At 45.3% G+C, this 21,267-nt stretch overlaps 1 protein-coding gene across 2 annotated transcripts in view; it reads right to left on the bottom strand.

The window, feature by feature from the left end:
- GNPAT (glyceronephosphate O-acyltransferase) overlaps window positions 1–21,267 on the bottom strand; it is a 269,454-nt gene that overhangs the window by 196,522 nt on the left and 51,665 nt on the right. For both annotated transcript variants that reach the window (XM_029594197.1, XM_029594198.1), the window contains exon 4: window positions 20,744–20,873. In XM_029594197.1, coding sequence (XP_029450057.1) covers window positions 20,744–20,873 — 130 coding nt within the window. The remainder of the gene's footprint in view (window positions 1–20,743; window positions 20,874–21,267) is intronic.

Below are 21,267 nucleotides of genomic sequence, written 5' to 3'. Positions count from 1 at the left end.
CGAGAATGAAATTCCCTCCGGCTCCGGAGTCGACCAAAGCCAGCCTATCAAATGTACCCCTAGGGTAGACTAGGGTAACCGGTACAGTACATGAGGCGGCGGAACATGTATTACCTAGGGTCAGTTCCCCTTTGATCCCTAGGTTCTGGCGTTTTCTGGCCGCTCACCACATCGGGCTAGAAAGTGCCCCTTGCCACTGCAATAAAGGCACAGCCCTTGAGCGCAGCGTCGTCTTCTCTCCTCCTGCGAGATGGAACCTCGACCTAACTGCATAGGCTCTACATCTTGATTCCCGGGAGAGGCAGAGGAGGATACCGGTCGGAGAAATCTAGGCCCAGAGTTACTGGGTTTACGACCGGACCTCCCTTCCCAAAAACAGCATTGGATACGGCGGTCCACCTGTCCAGCAAGATCGATCAGGCTGTTCAGGTCATCCGGGAGATCTCTTGCTGCTATCTCATCTTGAAGAGATACCTTCCAGGAATATGCCGTGGAGGCTGTCGTCCCTCTAGTCTAGCTCGGCTGCCAGGGTATGGAATACCACCGCATACTTGGCAAGGGACTGGCTACCTTGGCGTAGCTGAAGTAACTCAGAGGCGGCAATGGACCTGCGAGAGGGCTCATCGAAGATATGTCAGAAGGCAGAGACAAACTGTTCCAGATTCCTTAGAAAGGGATCTTTATGCTCCCATAGCGGAGAAGCCCAGGCCAGGGGCTTCCCGTCCAACAAAGAAATAATGTAACTGGTCTTAGTCAGATCCGTCGAAAACTGGGAAGGCAGCAGACTGAATTGGATGAAACACTGATTGAGGAATCCGCGGCAGTGCTTCGATTCCCCTGAGTAGCGTGAAGGTGCCAGTAGTTGTGTGGGCGTTACCGGTCCGAGATTGGCTGAGGCAACTGGTACTGGAGGTACGATTGCAGGGACTCCATCTAACCGATTGGTCAGTCTCTGTACGGTCTCCATCAGGGAATCAATGCAGATTTACTGCTGTCGCAATCGCTGGGCAATTCCGGGAATGGCCTTTAAGCCAGTCACGTCCGCCGGGTCCATGGCCTTCCAAACTGTTGGATTCGTGGAGTCTTGAGCCGGCAGGGACAGATGAAGACTCACCATGGGAAGGCCCACAGTGGATGTCGAAGCCGGGAGGCGGCACTGAACAGGAAACCGGAGGGATCTTCACCACTGGAAGCTCAAGGTCCCCCCAGGAGGAGCCCGGGAGAACCCGAGCCGCTTGGACTTAGGAGAGGCCTCCTGGAAGAAAACCGGAGTCAGAAGCCAGTAGTCAGAAGATGGGGTCGGAAGCCAGTAGACGAAACAGCAACTAGTAGCTCTCAGAGAGTGAACCTTGTTGCAAAGCAACGTATGGACCTAGCTGCAGGGTTTAAATACCGCTGCAGCGTCTGACGTCATCTGTGGACTGTTCCTTCCTTTCCCACGCTGGCCCCTTTAAATCTGGAGCCCCTGCGCGCTCCTAGGGGGCGGGGCCAGGCACGACAGATCGACGGCGTTTCCCTCAAGGAAAGAGCGCCGCAGCAGAGGCCGGGACGGGCCTTGCCGGCCGGGAAAGACATTGCATGGACCCGGGCCAGCCCCGAGGTGAGTGAAGGGACCCAGGTGCGGCCCGGGACCGTAACACAATTACCCAAACACTAAGAAGATCCCATGCTACTGATGCAATTAATAGCAGTGGCTATTTCCTAAGTAAACTTGATTACTAGCCGTTAATGGAGCACTTACTGAAAAAGCAACCCAGACACCCCCCCCCCCCCCCACAAGAAAGTGGACTACTGGGTGAACAGGCTGCACAAAATTACTTGCCCAAAGCTGTTATCACTTCACATCCCAATAATGGGAAGTGAAGGTGTTAACTGGCCACATTTGTAGCTTTCTAAATATCCTTAATGTGTACAGCTCTTAGATTTTACTTGTTAAACCTTGACACAGTCCAGTATCTGTAGGCCAGCCAGGGAATAGCAATATGCGATACAGTTTGCCAGCCAGTTGGAAAATATGTGCTTGGCAACAGCTATTCCCAGTCTATGAAGACTGTAAGAAACACAAAGTTGAGAAGCCTGATGATGTGGTTGAGTTCTCTTCAAGGCCCTTTTACAGTCCAGTGAACGGAGGCCCTTCTCCTCTATACACATGAAGTATTAGAGAGAACTTGGGCAAAACAATGGCTTGATTCAGGCGAAATGCCGAAACTACTTGTTACTGTTTGTAAGGTTTTGGTGGACCCCTGGACACTGTGGCTGCTGACCACACCCACGGGGGAAGTCCCCTGAGGGGCCACAGGTCAGGCTCAGCTTTAGGACACACACATAGTTAGATCTTTTATTAAACAGTATTGAGGAGCCACCAGAGGTGGCGTTAGTGAGCAGGAACGTAGCCCGGCTGGGCTTGTAGTCCCTCAGGCTCTGGAACAGCGATCCCACAAAGGCTGTGCTGTAGTGGAGAGAAACTGAGATCGTGAGTACAAGCAATATATGCAGGGTTCAGAAATAGAGCCTCATTGGTAGTGTACTCACACAGCGGTCTCTCTGTAGAGAGCACAGGAGCTGAAGTAAAGGCAGGCCCTCGAGGAGCGAGTACCTGGTTCCAGGGAACAGCTCTGAGAGAAATAGATGGTAACTCACTGATGGTATAAGGCAGCGGTGTCTTCCAGGCAGAAGTGAAGTCCAGGAACATGGGCCCTCAAGGAGAAAGTACCGGTTCCAGACAGCAACCTGAAAGAGAAGAGAGAGGCCCCCGAGGAGTGGGTACCCCAAATAGAGTAAGTCCAATAATGGAGGCAGAGTAGCTAGGTACGGAGAGCGAATCCCATCCGTTAAGAAACCTTTGCTAACTCGATGGCTAGTAATCGCGTAGGCTATTTGTATCCGGGATGCGTGACGTCATCACAGGGGGACGCTCCTGAGGTTCGCGCCAAAGAAGGTACTTGAAGCAGGGTCACGCAGCGCGCGTGCCATAAGGCAAATGGACAGCATGGCAGGAGGCAGCGCCCAAGCCGGACCGGGGACGCCGGAGAGGACGGCAGGCAGACGCCGCAGCAGCCAAACGTCCGACAACTGCAGGAGGAGTCGCCAGAGAGGTAAGAAGGGCGGAGTGGAGATGTCTGGCAGCGACAGTCGTAACACTACTTTTGGCAGAAACATGGGATGAGTGCAGATTACCACTCTGTTGTGGAAAAACTGCAGGTATGATAAGTAATATATAAGTGCCTGAATCTCACTAACTTTTCTAGCCAACATGGCGGCAATTAGGAACACTACTTTCCATCTAAGGAACTTTACCGAAGCAGAATCTAATGGTTTGTAAGGTGGTTTCATTAGTTGTGACAATATGACATTGAGATCTCATGGCACCAATGGCTTAGCTGCTAAAGGTCTCACATGCCATAAGCCTTTCATGAATTTCGATACTAAAGGATGTATGGAGATCAGTTTGTCATCCACTTGAACTTGGTAAATTGCAATGGCATAGAGATGTACCTTGACCAATGACGTACTGAGATCCAAAGAAGAGAGAGATCTTCAACTTCTTTAGACACTGGAACTGATAAGACTAGTGAGCGCTCAACATCTATGCTGTCAAGTTGAGAGAGGGTTCAGATGACAAATGAATTTCCTCTTCATTTAGCAAAGTCATATCAGATTCCCAGAGGGTTAGGAAGGCTGAATGACAACTTGATGAGGTAAGAGAATCACATTTGTCCAGGCCAAGTTGGAGCAATAAAGATCAGGCATTCCAATTCATGAATGTCTTCTGTACTATTCTCACCACCAACGGAAGTGGCAAAAAAAGCATAAAGCAGATCTGCATTCTACCTGAGCAGAAAAGACTCTGGAGTGGATCTGAACCTGTTTTGATCAATGGAGTAAAAGTTAGACTTTCCTGTTGTCCTCTCATGCAAATAGGTCGATCAACAGATGTCCCAATGGTCAAGCAACCTTTCTGCTACTATTTGGTTGAGAGACTACTATTGCACCCAGTTGCAGACGGCTGCGACCTCTCTCATCCTCATCTCTTTTTTCCCTGCACTGTCAATCATGGGAAGAATGGCGGCCAATGCCAACCAACACCGATCTCCTCGGCGTCCCCGGGACGGCGTGGGTGCTGCCAACCACCATCTTACTTCCGGAATCACCTAGGTGCACGCGCAAGGGACTCCTTTTGTACACGTCTTGGCAGGAACCTCGGGGGGGGGGGGGGGGGGGGGGCGTCCCTCCGGATGATGTCAACTCGCTGCTGTACTTAAGCTGACCCATTGCTAATAAGAGTTAGCAAGGAGTTCTCTCATTCCTGAATCCACTCCACTCTTGGATCTCCTGTTCCAGTTTCTCCTCGTGGCATATGGACGCTCTGGGTAACCGCTCCACGGGGGCCCTTCCGTGTTCCTGGCTATCTGCTCCTCGGAGAGCCTCTCTGCCTTGGACTACTCCTGACCCGCTTCTCGGGACTCTCCTGGAACTTCCTCGTGTGAGTACCTTCTTCAGTTTCCTACAATACCAACTTTGCTGAGGTCTCCACAGTGTACCCCGAGCCTTGGGTCATTACCGTTCTTCAGCACTCATCACTTCAACACATCCTGAGCTTACACCTTCATCTACAGTATAATCATCCACAGCGTACCCCACACTGCGGGCCACTATCGGATCTGCACTTCTGACATATCTCCACCAGCCTGCAGGAATCTCCTGGTGTACCTCGCTCTGCAGGCCACTACCAGATGATCTCATCAGTGGTATCACCCTGAGTACATCCTATTGCTCAAGAACTGTGTTTATTTGCATTCCCCGCTCCACGGGTTATGCCTTATCTTTCTCCTTAATAAAGTCTCTCTCACAGCTATGTTCTATGTTGCTGAGACCCCACCCTCCGACTGTGAGGCTCACAGGGCTCCTCCCTGTGGGCAGAGACATCTCAGCCCAGGGTTCACATTCTTACAAAACCATAACTACTTGTGGGCAAAATATGCTGCTGAGGTGATTCTCAAGCATGCTACAAATCTCAAGAAGGTAGGCTGCTTGTAGGAAGGCTGTGACTGCAAGCCCACTCCCAAATTCATAGATATTCTTGGCAGAGTGTCCAAGACTTTGTGCCTCCTTGTATGACTACATAGAACATTGCTACTTGGCTGGCTGTCTAGATCAGAATTCTTTCCCAAAAAAATTTGAAAATCTCTCAATGCATGTCCGATTCCACATAGCTCCAGAACATTGCTATGAAACAGATGCTCTGTTAACTAGATCCCTTGGATTTAGAAAGAGCCCATAAGCGCACCCCACTCCCAACAGATGCATCCATAGCCAGCATTACTTGAGATAGAAGTTGAAGAGAAGCTCCCATCTCCAGGACTTTTGGGTCTAGCCATCACTAGAGAGACCTCTTCATGTCTGCTGAAGCAACTGATTCCACTGAGCATGTAGGCCCCATTGAAGAATCCTCATGTTGAAGCAGGTCATGGGAACTGCATGCACCGCTGCCACCATATGCCCCAAGATAACCAGGACTTCTCAGGCTTGATCCAGCTGTAGTAGGTTCTGGATCCAGATGCAAAGGTAGAGTGACTGCTCTGACAGGAAGAATGCTCTCTTCTCTAGGGAATCTCTTCATGTCCTGATGAACTTGATTCTTCAGATAAGAACAAGGTTTGATTTGACGAAGTTGATTTTGAAACTAGCAACTGAAGGAGCTGCATCATCTTCTGCAGGGAGTCCTGCTCAGGAAGGTCCATCACTAGCCAGTAATCCAGGTAAAGAAAGACACAAATTCTCTGGTGAGGAAGATTTGCCACCACTACCACTATGTATTTCATGAAGATGCTCAGGGATGCCAACTGCCCAAAACGAAGAATCTTTTATTGGTAGTGAGAGAAATCCACTACGACGCAGGTATTTCCAATGCGAGTGATGGATAAGCATACATATCTTTTAGATTCAGGGTGCACATCCAGTTTTTCCGATTGAATGAAGGGTAGGGAATCCATTTTAAACTTCTCTCACATCAGGCTCTTTCTCAGTCTTTTGGGATAAAGAAATAGTAGAAGTACAATCCCTTCTTTGAGAGGGACAGGTTCTATTGTTCACTGACTGACAAATTATTCAACCTCGAGACAGAACCTGGGTCCAGAAAGATGGATTCAGATTGAAGGTCATAAGAACATAAGAAATTGCCATACTGGGTCAGAGCAAGGGTCCATCAAGCCCAGCATCCTGTTTCCAACAGTGGCCAATCCAGGCTACAAGTACCTGGAAGTACCCAAAAACTAAATATATCCCACGCTACTGATGCTAGTAACAGCACTGGCTATTTTCTAAGTCAACTTGATTAAAAGCAGGAAATGGACTTCTCCTCCAAGAACTTATCCAAACCTTTTTTAAACCCAGCTACACTAACCACATCCCCTGGCAACAAATTCCAGAATTTAATTGTGCGTTGAGTGAAAAAGAATTTTCTCAGATTAGTTTTAAATGTGCTATATGCTAATTTAATGGAGTGCCCCCCTAGTCCTTCTATTGTCTGAAAGAGTAAATAACCAATTCACATTTATCTGTTCTAGACCTCTAGCATATCACCCCCTCAGCCATCTCAGCCATTATTTATTTCATCAATCTGCATTCATGTTGGATGCAGGTTTCTCCTCCTTTGTCCTAATAAGACAAAGGTCCTCAATTGCACGCATCCCTTATCAATTGTTAATTCTCCCATTGCCGTTGCAATTATCTGTTCAATTTCCGTTCAGTTCGCCCGGTTGTTCCCAGTTCTATGTAACCTCCTGCTTTTGTTCTATGTAATGCCCTGTGCAACATTGTTCTATGTAATGCATTGGGCTCTTCTGTTGTTACATGTACACCGATTTGATATGTTTTCTTTCAACATGAAAGTTGGTATAAAAAAGTTCAAAATAAATAAATAATAAATAAATCTCTTATCCAAGCTGAACAGCCCTAACCTCTTTAGTCTTTCCTCATAGGGGAGCAGTTCCATCCCCTTTATCATTTTGGTCGCCCTTCTCTGTATCTTCTCCAATGCAACTATATCTTTCTTGAGATGCGGCGACCAGAATTGTATACCGTATTCAAGGTGTGGTCTCACCATGGAACAATACAGAAGCATTATGACATCCTCCGCTTTATTCACCATTCCCTTCCTAATTATTCCTAAAATTCTGTTTGCTTTTTTGACTGCCACAGCACACTGAACTGATGATTTCAAAGTGTTATCCACCATGATGCCTAAATCTCTTTCCTGGGTGGTAGTTGCTAATATGGAATCTAGCATCGTGTAACTACAGCATGGGTTATTTTTCCTTATATGCATCACCTTGCTCTTATCCACATTAAATTTCATCTGCCATTTGGATGCCCAATTTTCCAGTCTCACAAGGTCCTCCCGCAATTTATCACAATCAGCTTGTGATTTAACTACTCTGAATAATTTTGTATCTGCAAATTTGATTACCTTAGTCGTCATATTCCTTTCCAGATCATTTATAAATATATTGAAAAGCACAGGTCCTAGTATAGATCATTGAGGCACTCCACTGTTTAACCTTTTCCCCTGAGAAAATTGTCCATTTAATCCTACTCTGTTTCCGGTCTTTTAACCAGTTTGTAATCCACAAAAGGACATCGCCACCTATCCCATGTCAAACATTTGTGAAGCACTAGAGAATAGAAGAGGCTAAACAATAACCAATTTTAAAAAACTATTTATTTATAATTTGACAAAATAAATTACAAGAATAAATTTGCAAAAGAAATAGTATTTGACAAGAAAAAAAAAAAGAAAACAATGTTGTACAAAGAACTTAGTCAAAAGCTAATAAGAGTACCATAATTAAAAGTGAGAACTCCCAGAAACTGGGAGAAAAAATACAAAGTAAAGAAATTAGGTAAATCTGTCCATGATACAATTTATTTAAAAATTTCTTCTATACCGCTTTAGATCAAAGCATTTCAAAGTAAAACATTCATAAATAAGAGCTAAGCCAAAAATCTAAATTCCCACCTTAATAACTTTCATTCAGTATTGGAAACTCAAGAAATAACAAACATACAGAGATGTCAAAGATCAAAAAAAGATTGTTTTTTCAACTGAAAACACAGACATGCATTTACACAGAAAACATAAGAGAAAATGAGCCCCCAGAGCTAATACTTCCTGACGCATATCTAGAGATTCCCTTCTATGCATCTGAGCAGCCCTACAAAAATCAGGAAAAATTTGAATTTTAAATCCATACAGGAAATTTTCCTTGCAAAAAAAAAATACAAGCATAGAATCAAACTGTGATCATAACAAGAGGCAAGCGATAGTAAAAGTGTAGCCCTGAGTACTTTGTCTACTACTGTGGATTCCAAAACAGCAAAGATGTCCAAACTAATTGATTCCTGATTAAAGGTCTCCTGTCTGAAATCTCTACCCACAGAGCCTCAGTATCCAGGAAGATAGAAAGCTTTATAGATAAGAGGCAGACCAGATTATGATAGTCACAAAATTTCTTCAATAAAGGACTTAAAGAGTTCTGAGGGAAAGACCGTAGAGATAATGGGAAAATTATGTACACGAAGATTTGAAGATCTCACAGAATTTTCTAAAATCTGTAGTCTGTGATGTACTGCAGATCTATCTTGAACCAAAGTAGATCTGCACTGTAAATAGTTTCCCCATATCCACTTTCAGTGATTTAATCTGTTCTGCATGATCCACAGATGCTGTCTCTTGAGCTTGAATTTGTGCTGAAAAATTAATAGTTGATGTGAGAGACTTTAAGGACTGTTCCATAGAGGAAAAGGTATTCCATATGCTATCCAGGGTAACAGGAAAGAGTTTAGGCATGGAAGGGCCTAGAACTAGAATAGTTGGAGACCCCCCCTAGTTGGCCTCCTAAGGACACGGCTTCAGAAACAGCTACAGTTCCGCCAACTAGATGTGGCTTTCCTATCTCAAAAAAGGCCTCTCACACACTCCCTGCATCTGCAAAAATCCAGCACAACCTACCCCTATGGTGTCTAGTGCTCTGTCTGATTATGCCATCCTGCCAGCATCCGGTATACTACTGTTCCGGCTCGCACTAACAGACAGCAGCACCAACATTGAGAGGGAGGAGCTCTATTGTCAGTGCTAACTTTTAGCTATTGTAGTGCTCCCTCATTGACAGCGGCAACGAAGGTCTGCTCAGACACAGGAGACGAAGAAAGAAAATGCTCCAGGATCGTTGGTTGGTGCATGGAGGAGCTCTGCAGGCGAGTAGGAGGAACTCACTGCAGCCTTCCCTTCCACTTCACTATAGGAACACACACCAAAGGCAAAGCTAAGAGGCAAACCCATATCGGGCAATCTCACAGCATGTCCTCACACAGAACCATCTTGGGATATTAATCATTTTTGAAGACTCAGTCCCCGGTGATCTTTCTCTATTCTTCTAGGAAAAAGTGAATCCTCTCCCCTACCTGGAGATTGAGTTCTGTCGACAACTTGGCCCAAGCTTTGGCTGAGCCTGTTGCAGCTTCTTTGGCTGATGTCTCTCGCATTGACATACAAGTGCCAGATGCTGTTGTGGAAAAGGCAGTGATGCATGAGACAGGGCACCTCTGGAAGAAGGAGCATTAAAAATGAAGCCAGGAAGCCTAAAAGAAGATAGTTGTTTGGCTCCTATCAAGAGAGGCTGAATGGTGGCATTTTGCTCCTTAATTTGGGCTACAGTTTCCCTGACCTTCTCTCCAAAAACATTATCCCCTGAACAAGGTATATCAGCCAGCTTGTTGTGAACATCTCGCAGGCTGCTAGTTCTTCAACTAGGCCATTTGACACTTTCAGATGGCTGCTGCTGCTGAAAATCTCACTGCAGTATCAAACAATTCAAATACAAAGTGGAGAAGATGACGTTCACACTCTTCTGCATCCAGAAGATCCTGCCGATAGCTTTCCTCTTCTCCGTCCAGTGACTAACAGGGTTATAGCTTGTCTATACCCCTGCATTAAGTATTGTACCATGTAGAATTAGTGGGCCCCCAAAGCTAATAATTCCTGACACATATCAGCTAGTAGGATCTGGATCAAGATTCAAAGGCAGAGTGAACACTCTGATGGAAAGAATGCTCCCTTCTCCAGAGAATCTATTCATGTCCTGATGAACTTGATTCTTCAGGTAGGAACAAGGTTTGATTTGACAAAGATAATTTTGAAACCCTAGCAACTAAAGGAGCTGCATCATCTTCTGCAGGAAGTCCATGTAGAATTAGTGGGCAGCAATGATCTAGGGTCTGTGGTGGCAGGGAGGAAGATAAGGGTTTTTGAAAAGATTCTAATCTTTTTAGCTTATTTTAATGCTGATTCTACCACCACTGACTGATGTGGTAGTTGGACAAATCCAAATCCTAGAATTTGTTGTACTTCCAGGTCCAATTTCCTAGCTACTGAAGGAAGGAGGCCAGACTCTCCCACATTCTCAATTTGTAAATCCTTTGGGATTGAAAGAACCAGGATCGATGCAGGCTTGGACACAGTTTCCAAAATTTGGTGAAGGCAGAAGACCTTGGTGCAGGGTTCTTGTCCTCAGACAGCAACTCCCATTGCCTTGCCCAGTTTGTTTAAAAATGTAGTGCTGCGCAGGAGGTGGACCCTTGGGACGAGGTGGGGTTGACGCCGACGGTGGGGAACCATAGGACTTGCCCTGAGGGAAGCAAGCGGAGCTGGCTGATTGACAGAGGCCAGCTGGAGCTTCGCCAATACCAGCCCTCGTTCCCCACAGGTTGAGCCCTTGGGTACCGGGGCTGACTGAAGTTAGGTGGGCCTCCGTCCGAGGTCTTCTTAGGAATGATACGGAGCTCAGCCAGGAGTCAGCAGCAATAGTAGTTGGTAGTCTGATATGGATGAGGCGGAGTCCCGGAGACCCTGGCGCCTGGGAGAACAAGAGGCAGATAGAGGGCGCCCGAGTAAGATCAGGCCAAAGCCTGAGAGGCCAAGTGCAGAATGATTTCAAGAGAAGTGTCGTAGAGCAGGCTAGAGTCAGGGCAGGCAAGGAAGAGTCGTACAAAGAAACAAACCTGAAACCGATCCAATATTGCAAGGACGCGACCAAAGAAGATCGGTAAAACACCATGGATACTTTATTAGCACAAAACGTCATAAAAAGCCCGACTCTGGCCGAGTTTCATTCTTATGTCGAACTGCTTCAGGGGCTAATATAAATATAAATGAATGAATAAAAACAAATGAATACAAAACACATGTATATAAATTCAACATAAAAGAACCATGTGACATTTAAAAACAATTATAAACATAAAATATAAATGTCTTTACATTTGGCATAAAAAATATATAAAATCATAAAATGGACCGCAACAATAAATAAAGAAATGAACAATGGAAGGACACATATGGATACCAAAAAAGTAAAATTAGAATATACTCATACGCTATATCATGTAGTGCTGCAAGGAGAGGCAGGTGACAACTAACAGAAGTTTTACCCATGATGGTTAATATGATTTAAAGGTTGTCTCCTTAATAAAGTCTTGTGCGTTTCTCACAGAGAGAACATAACTTCATAGTTAGATCTTAAACAGAATGAATAAAGAAGTTGTCAACAAAAGCGTATACTGTATTGTTAATAGAAAAAATAATACAACCATCAAAAGGTAACCATTAAAGGATGACCATTAACTAGTGCACTAGATCGAAAAAATATATTTATATATATAAAATTATGGGACGCATCAAATACGCTTGTGTGTACCGGGACTCAAAAAAACTTAATCATTGCTTGTGCACTGGAGGGCTACTGCAGAGCTATACATTGTATTCTTCCCTCTAATTGTGTGTATTACGCGCCCAAAACTACCTAAAAAGAGGTATGAGAGTGCCGTGGTTAGGACTGACATATGGGCATTAATGATATAATTGAATAAAATTGAAAATTAAAGGTGACCCTAAAAATCAAAGCTTAAAGGATTGTGTCAGTACCGATCTTACTTATAAAACTTGCATTCATTAGGGGCCACAGTAGGAGAAAACAAATCACTGCTACATGAGCTAATGTCTCAAAAATCTACATAAAATAGGTACTAACCATGAAATGTCGATGGCTACCATTAGTATCATTTACAATGTTTTTGTTAGCTACTTGCGTTTTTTCATTGCTTTGTTGCATTCAATGATTGTAGTTTTCATGTAATTTGTTGGATCACTATTTATAACTTTGGGTGCAGTATTATAATTTATTTATTCTCCTTGATGTTTTTAGAAACTTCTTTCCCTCCTTCTCATTTTTGGTTCTGTACTTTACTTGTCTTTGATTTCTAATACGGCACTGTTTTAAGCCTACTCTTAGGTCTGGTTAGTCAGTTTTGGCAAGTAATGCATTATATAAACAGCTGATACACAGAATGCAGGTCTACAGAAGAATTCCAGTGATGAGCGTCTGTCACGGAATCCTTAAGCCTATATGAGTCCTGATGGACATAAGTAATTTTGAAGTAGCTTCACACAGTAAGTACATTTGACCATTGTTCCATTTGTTGCTTCAGCTTTTAATCAATTTGAAAAAACATTTAAGTTCAGTTTTAAATCGGCCATCCCCACTACATATGCTTGTAATTTCTATGTTCTTTTTAAGCTCCGCACTACATATCCTTATCATTTTTATTCCATTGGTAGCCATCAACATTTCATGGTTAGTACCTATTTTATGTAGATTTTTGAGACATTAGCTCGTGTAGCAGTGGTTTGTTTTCTCCTACTGTGGTCCCTAATGGATGCAAGTTATAAGTAAGATCGATACAGACACAATCCTCTAAGCTTTGATTTTTAGGGTCACCTTTAATTTTCAATTTTATACAGTTATATCATTAATGCCCATATGTCAGTCCTAACCACGGCACTCTCATACCTCTTTTTAGGTAGTTTTGGGCGCGTAATACACACAATTAGAGGGAAGAATACAATGTATAGCTCATTCTCCAGTTTTTTCTGTCCTTTATTTCCTGGCTACTCTAGCCTCCAAGTTCATTCCCCCTGTTATTTGTATCTGCGCTTTGGCCTTCTTGTTATATGGTTTTTTGTTAAGTTAATCCCCAAGTTTGATGTAAACCGGCCTGATATGAAGCTTGTCATGAAGTTCGGTATAGAAAAATGTTAAATAAATAAATAACCAAAGAACCAGTGCTCCGATTCTGCCAGGGTGAAGATCAATCAATGAATTTGAGGCTTAGTTCACTAATGGAGAGAATAGCTGTATTGGCTGAATAGAGGCCCAATGCATTGATGGAGATGCAGGGATCAAGACCTGGTGCGTAGATACAATGTGTGCATTGGCGGCACCAGAGCCAGACAGAATCAGCAGCACCAATGGCTCCAATGCATGATGATGATACTTCTTCTGTGTTGACGAGCCCCACAAGACATGTTGACGAAGTACTCACAGATCCATGTTCAAGATGTTTTTGGGCCATGCTTGACTCTGGGGGCGCAATGGATCTGGGAACTGGCACTGCAGAAGGGTGAGTTTTGCACAGAGTTCCTGCGCAACACACAGAGGGAGCCTGCAGAGGTGCTGCTTCAAGAGGAGGAACAACTCCAGCTTTCACTGCAAAGTTCTTCCATCTTCCAGACTCTGTTCCTCTGGGACCTCGGTGACAGGACAGTCATAGCTATTGGCTGTGTCATGCTCTGGCCCCAGAATTTGTAACAAATATCGTAGCCACTGGTGATAGACATATTTTGGCCACACACACAATCCCTGAAACCATTAGAAGTGGCCTTCTTGGAGCCAGACAGTCCTCATAGTTTTCTATATTAACTTTATTTTTTTCAATAGCACTGAAAAGTGTTATCGAGGGGCTGCTGAGGCAGCAAGGCAACTCAAAGCAAGTCTGAAGGAAAAAGATTAAAAAAACAACAAAGTACAAAAGCAGATAGTGAGGGTACACATTTGTGTGGAAGCTTGGATATAAAGACTAAGGCAGCGGATGCCTGGGAACCCACACAGGCTCAGTAGAGCAAACGTTCTATGGAGTTAGGTGAGACAGGTCCATTCGATGCCATCAAATGTCACCCCATATCATGGTTACTTCAGACCTTCTTCTCAATGGAGAAAGAGTACCAGCAGCAGCATGGAATCAACTAGTTAATAGTAAACCACTGCATTTTGTTTTTTGCTACTTTAATTGTTAATGGCGAAAATTCTTGATTTCAATATGCTAGCCTAATGCAATCCATTGACTGAGTCACTTGCATCCATGCTTCCTGAAGCTGCAAAAGTAACATTCTGATATAGGAAGTCCTCAGACTTAAAACATTATTGGTTCATGAAAGTCTTTCAACCTAAGATGAGGTTAAGTCAAAATCAATTTTCTAAATGGAAGAGTGGTTCTAGCACCAGGTTCCAATACCCTATTTTTTTTACCTTAATAACCCAGAATTTGGTCAAGCAGAGATGCTTACCTGTAACGTGTTCTCCGAGGACAGCAGAATGTTAGTCCTCACACATGGGTGACATCACAGATGGAGCCTCGATGTGGAAAACATGTCAAAAAGTTTCTAGAACTTTGGAGCATGCCCAGCATACCCTATACCGTATTGTCCATGCAGGGTGCCCTTGTTGCGTCCGTCGCTGCTCGACGCCCTCACTCCGCCCTCTTTACCTCTGTGGCAACTCCCTCCAGGCCTGATGGACGGTTAGCTGCCATGGCATCTTCTTGCCGTCTCCCTCCGGCATCCCCGGACCGGCATGACGCTGCGGATCCGCCATGTTCCCGATGACGTAGGGCGTGCGTGCTCCCATTAATGTACCAGCAAGGGCGCGAACCTTGGGGGCTTCCCCCGGAGATGACATCATCCACTTCCAGTATAAAAGGTCTCAGAATTTGCTATCACATCGAGTTAGCAAGGACTCGCTTCGGCTGTCCAAGCTACTCTGCAAGGATTCGTCCAAGCTACTCTGCCTCCTCGGACTTACCAGGGGTACCTGCTCCTCGGGGGTTTCGTTCTCTTTTCTTTATTTCAGATTACCAATAGGAACCGGTACTCGCTCCTCGAGGGCCCTTGTTCCTGAACACTCTGAAGATTCTCTACTGCCTGGAAGCTATCGCAGATACAGACAATTGTGAGTTACCATCACTCTCTCAGAGCTTTCCCTGGAACCAGGTACTCGCTCCTCAAGGGCCTAACCCTTTCCAGCTACTGAGCCTCCTAAAGACCTTATGTGAGTTTTGTCATCTAGTTCTGGCTATGAACACAGCATACCGTGTCTACTCACTATCTATAGTTTCTCTACAGCTCAGCAACCCTGGGATCGTGGTTCCAGTACCTGAGGGACTTCAGCTCTGCCAGGCATATCATCTCACTACTGCCACCTCTGGTGGTTCTACTAACCTGTCTAATAAAAGAATTATCTGTGTCTGTCTCCGTACTCAAGCCTAGCCGGTGGTCCCTCTCAGGATATCCTCCTGGGGGCGTAGTCATCTGCCATCGGCCCAAGGATTCACCTATCTACATTCCTCTACAGCTGAGTGTCCTCTCCAAGCACTCCGCTGGTAACAGATTGCAACTCCTCCTTCCTTAGGAAGCCTATGCATACAGATCGCTACTCCCTAGCAGATTGCTAACTCCTCCCTTCATAGGAGCTAACTCCTAGCTCTAACACAGAGCTTTCCATAACAGATTGCTAACTCCACCTTCCTCAGGAGCTAGTTCACAACAAGATTGCTAACTCCTCCTTCCGCAGGAGTCAGTCCCATAATAGATTGCTTCTCCCATCAGATAGCAGATTCCTAAAACCCCTCTCCAGTCTTGCACATAAATAAAATAAAAAATAGAAGAAGCCCAACTCCACGGGGTGGTGGGCAGGTTTCATGAGGACTAACATCCTGCTGTCCTCAGAGAACACCTGTTACAGGTAAGCAATTCTGCATTCTCCGAGGACAGGCAGGATTGTAGTCCTCACACATCGGTTAATCCCTAGCTATAGGCTGCTCCCCAACACAAAAAAGGACCAATAGACACCTAACTAGGTGCCAACGGCACAACAGTGGTGTTGGTAACAGAGGGGGGAGACAGCCTGAACCCAAACAACGGGCCCTAGGCAGGGAGAGTTGGGTTTAACACCTCAAACAGGTTCTGAAGGCTATCCCTATCCAGACAATAGTGAGATGTGAATGTATGGAGGAAATTCCATGTCACAGCAATCCAGATCTCCTCCATGAGAACTGCTCGCAAGTGGGCCACAGACTCTGCCAAGGCTCTGACAGAATGAGCCTTGACATGACTCCCAAAATACAATCCTGCCTGAGCATAACAGAAAGAGATGCAATCTGCTAGCCAACTGGATAATTTGTTTAGCAACAGCAATGCCCAATCTATTCTTATCAAAAGAAATAAAACGTTGGGTGGATTGTCTATGAGCTTCTATCCACTCCAGGTAGAAGGCTAAGGCTTGCTTGCAGTCCAAACTGTGCAGTGCTCATTCACCTTGGTGCAAATGGGGCCTGGGAAAGAATATTGGCAGGGCAATGGACCAGTTAAAATGGAAGTCTGTCACCACCTTAGGCAGGAACTTAGGGTGTGTACACAAGACCACCCGTTATGATAAAACTTAGTGTAAGGTGGATAAGTCACATAAGCCTGAAGCTTGCTGACCGCCACCAAAAATATGTCTTTCCAGGGCAAGTACTTTAGGTCACAGGTGTGCAGCTGCTCAAAAGGAGCTTTTATCAGCTGAGCTACCACATTGAGGTCCCAAGATACAGCGGAAGACCTTGGGAAGGCTTCAATTGAAGCAAGTTTCGCATGAATTGTACAACTATAGGCTGCACAGAGATGGACGTACAGTCTACACCTTGGTAGTATACGCCAAGTGCACTGAAATAAATCCTAAAGGAGTAGGTCTTTAAGCCAGCCTCCGATAGGTGTAGAAGGTAATCAAGTAGTGTTTGTGTAGGGCAGGAGAACAGATCTAGCGGATTCTGCTCACATCACACAGAAAACGTCCTCCACTTCAGTCCAAAGGAATTTCTCATGGAAGGCTTTCTAGAAGCTACCAGGACCTTAGACACATCCTCTGAAAGATCAAGTGGCTGCAGAATTAACCTCTCAACATCCAGGCTGTGAGCAACAGGGCCTAGAGGTTGGGATGCTGCAGCCTGTCTTGATCTTGCGTGATGAGATTTGGGGAAGTTACCAAACTGATTTGTCTTCAGACAGACAACTCCCACAGGAGTGGAAACCAGACCGGTCTCAGCCAACGAGGGGTTATGAGTATCATAATCCCCCTATCCTCACGAAGCTTCAAGAGAGTCTTTACCACTAAGGGAATTGGCGATACTCCATACAGAAGACCTCAATGATAGGCAAAGGTGTCAGAGGCTGGTTTGTCACCAGACCTGTATAGACAGCAGAACAGAGACACCTTCCTGTTGCAAGGGGACGCGAACATAACTACGTCTGGGCTCCCCCAGAGGTGGAATATCCGATTCACTACCCCCCTGGATCCAGGGATCACTCATGGGTTCTGAAGACTTGACTCAGCCTGTCCGCTACCACGCTCTCCATCCCGCCAGATATATAACCCTGAGCACCATCCCTTGGGACAGGGCCCAAAACTAGATCTGGACCTCTTCCTGATACAGGAAGTATGATCACACGCCTCACTACTTGTGGACATACCACATGGCTACTTGGTTATCAATGTGGATCAGGACTACTTTGTTGGACAGCCGATCTCTGAAAGCCCATAGCGCATAGCTGATTGCCCGAAGCTCCAGGAAGTTGATTTGACAAGAGCGTTCCTGAGTGGACCAGAGACTCTGGGTGCTGAGCCCATCTATATGAGCTACCCACCCCAAGGTGGATGCATCCATGGTTAGGACAATTTTGGTAGGGAGACCTCGAAATGAGATCCCCCGTTCCAGATTTGAAAGTACGCATCACCAGGACAATGAGAGACGGAGTGACTTGGATGTGGTCCTGAAGGCTCCGAGTGGCCTGGTGCCACTGCAACCTCAGGGTTCATTGGGCTCTGTGCATGTGTATGCATGCCACGGGATGGTTGCAGCCATATGGCCCAACAGCCTCAACATCTGTCAAGCTGACACCTGCTGGCTCTGTTTAATATCTGCCATGGTGGTCGTCAAGGTGACAGCACTCTGGTGAGCCAGGAAGCCCTTGGCTTGAGCCGTGTCTAGCAGAGCTCCTATGAAGTCTAATTGAAGTGGCTGGTTGAGATGGGACTTTAGGTAGATGAGAATGAATCCTTGTGTCTCCAACACTTTGATGGTCAAGCGCATGGACAGGATAGCCCCTGTCCGAGATGTGTTCTTGACAAGCCAATCATCCCGATAAGGAAAAACATCCACTCCCAGCCTACGGAGGTGCTCCACAATGGCCAGGCATTTTGTGAAGACCCGTGGGGCTGATGCTAGCCTGAACAGCAACACCCAGTACTGGAAGTGCTATTTTTCCACCACAAATCAGAGATACTTCCTGAGACTGGAGAAGATCTCAATGTGAGTGTATGCATCATTTAGATTGAGGAAGCATAGCCTATCCCTTTTTTGAAAAAGGGGATCAAGGTGCTCAGGGAAACCATCTTGAACTCTTTTTTTTTTTTTTTTAACTTGATCAAGGCCCTTAGTTCTAGGATGGGATGGATTCCTCCTGTTCTCTTTAGAATCAGGAAGTACCTGGAGTGAAATCCCGCCCTCTTTGCCCTGGTGGTACGGGCTCAACTGCCCTGGCCGTTAAGAGGGAGGAGAGCTCAGCTAGTAGTACCTCCTGATGCGCTAGGGGCCCCCAATCAGGCATGAAGGGCAATTCGGCGGGATACCCAATAGACTGAAGTGGTACCCTTGGCAGACGATGGACAGAACCCACTGGTCCAAGGTTACACTGGGCCACTGGTTCACAAAGAACTATAGCGTGCCCCCAACTGGAGGGTCCATCATCCCAGGTATGGGCGACTGGCTTATACTCCCCGTGGCTGCACTCTACGCTCCAGTTCATCCTCAAACTTGCCAATGCCAACACCAACTGTGAGGAAAGCAGGGTGGTCAGATTCTCTTTGGACCCACGCAGTGGATCATTGACTAGCATCAGGACCAGTGGAGACCACTGTGGCCCCCTGGCATCAATGGAAGACTAGCACTCCTCGCTGCGGGGTCATCACGGCATGAGCCAGTGCTGCCCATGCCCAGCACCATGCATTGATAGGGAAGGGTACCAATGCTTCTTCAGCTTCCCTTGATGCTCGGTCCTTTCCAGGTGCCAAGCTGATGACAAGGAACCAGACGTCTCAGCCTGGAGGAGACTGACAGCAGTTGGTCCTGCCAATGTCGATGACTCTGTGTCCATTGGTGCAGCTCCTTGGTCTTTCAATGCTGCCGATGCCAATGGCTAAGACTTCAACCCGAAGAGCTGCTCCATCTTGTCAAGTTGAAGCAGATGTCTCTTTGGGGTCATCTGGGTGCATAATCAGCAACCCTGGACGTCATGTGATGCCCCCAGGCAGAGGACACATATCTCATGCAAATCAGTGATGGACATAATCCTCGGGCACTGGGGGCATCGTCAAAAACCAGACATGGCCATGTCAGATGAAACAAAAGGGGCATGAACTGAAAACGATGGTGGCAGGGCATCGATGGCCAATAGACCCCAATGCACTTCCACCACAGGGAATCGACCACGAAAGGAAAGTTACCAGAATCACCAAAAACCCTGACTAGGAGCACTACTGGAAGGCACTGAGAGGGACCAAGTGATGGAACAGCACGGAAAAAAAAACAAAAAAAAGCACAAGAAGGAAAAGTTTTCCACAAGGCCAAAAAAAACAAACAACCAAAGTGAACTCACTTGCACCATAAGGCTTACAGCTCCATGGAAAGAAAGACTAGAGAGGGATCTCACATAGACGTGTGGTATAGGGAATGATGAACATTGGGGTTCCATCTGATGTCACCCATGTGTGAGGACTACCATCCTGCTTGTTCTCTGAGAATATATAGTACAATAAAAAAAGACATAGGTATTTTAAAGCTTTTTTTTTTTTTTGTCTGAACAGGAAAGTGCCAAGTTATGTCTCCAGGGTACTGCACAGACACTGTTTTGAGGACAGGAAGTCCCTGGTACTTTTCCTACTGATGTCACTTCACCAGATTCATAGTCATCAACACCAATGTGAGCCTGCTGGGAGACTCTCAGGCATCTGAAAGTCTAAACAAATGTTCTAAATTGGTTAATGGGTGCCAGTTTAGAAATCTAACTCTGAATCGTTGTACCTTGAAATGCCTTAAGTCGAGGACTTTCTGTATAAGAAAACATTAGTAGCAGTGCATGAATCTTATGTCCTGTATTGTGCCTGCCTATATCTTCAGTGTTTTCAAAGTTTATTGTGTTTTTACTTCCTGTGGTTATATGCCCAAGTAAGCATGTACCAATGGAAAACAGTTACTCTTAAGACAGTGGGTCCTTTTGGAGCCAAATAGGAATTTCAAACCCTGTTCATTACCTGTACAGCTGTTATGAATGAGAAGCACAGAGAACCCTCTGCGCATTTACAACAGAATTATGCATGGTCAAGAGGCACTTCAGAATTCACAGCAGCAGGACAGATTTTGTTTGCGGAATGGGAGGAAGCCTCATCTTACAGTGAAAACAGAGTTTTTGAGAAGCAAAACAGACCCAGGTTTAATTGTTGTTTGTCTGAAAAAATGAGCAGTTAATGAAAATACTTGCCCGTTCCTGAAGCAATGACAGGCACAGGCAAGTCATATGTAAACATGATGTAAGACAGAAGCAGAAAGTCTACATAGCTCCGATGACTTGGCAGGAGGATGACGGGATGTTCTTGGATGACCTGAGTCAGCTTGAAAGAAACACAAAGATTTCTTGAATTTACTTCAGTGACATGGCATTGAAAGCACCAAAGGCCAGAAAGAACAAGCAGAGAACAATTCAGTTTTCAACATGGTGTGTTTTGCTCTAACTTGCTCCAAGAACTATAACCTGCAAATATACTTGATATTTTCAGATTTCTAATTTTAAAGGCTATTTTTTATTTAAAACTATACACAGAAAATGAAAATGGTAGGTGTAAATAATTATTTGTAAATACAGAAAACGAAATATAGAACATAAGAACATAAGATATGCCATACTGGGTTAGACCAAGGATCCATCAAGCCCAGTATAATTTCCAACAGTGGCCAATCCAAGTCACAAGTATCTGGCAAGTACCCAAACATTAATAAATCACAAGC

Source organism: Rhinatrema bivittatum, chromosome 3 (assembly GCF_901001135.1).
Source record: "Rhinatrema bivittatum chromosome 3, aRhiBiv1.1, whole genome shotgun sequence".
In the NCBI taxonomy this organism is placed as follows: Eukaryota; Metazoa; Chordata; class Amphibia; order Gymnophiona; family Rhinatrematidae; genus Rhinatrema; species Rhinatrema bivittatum.
Note: the sequence above shows the minus strand (reverse complement) of the source record. Positions and strands in the feature narration are given on the sequence as shown.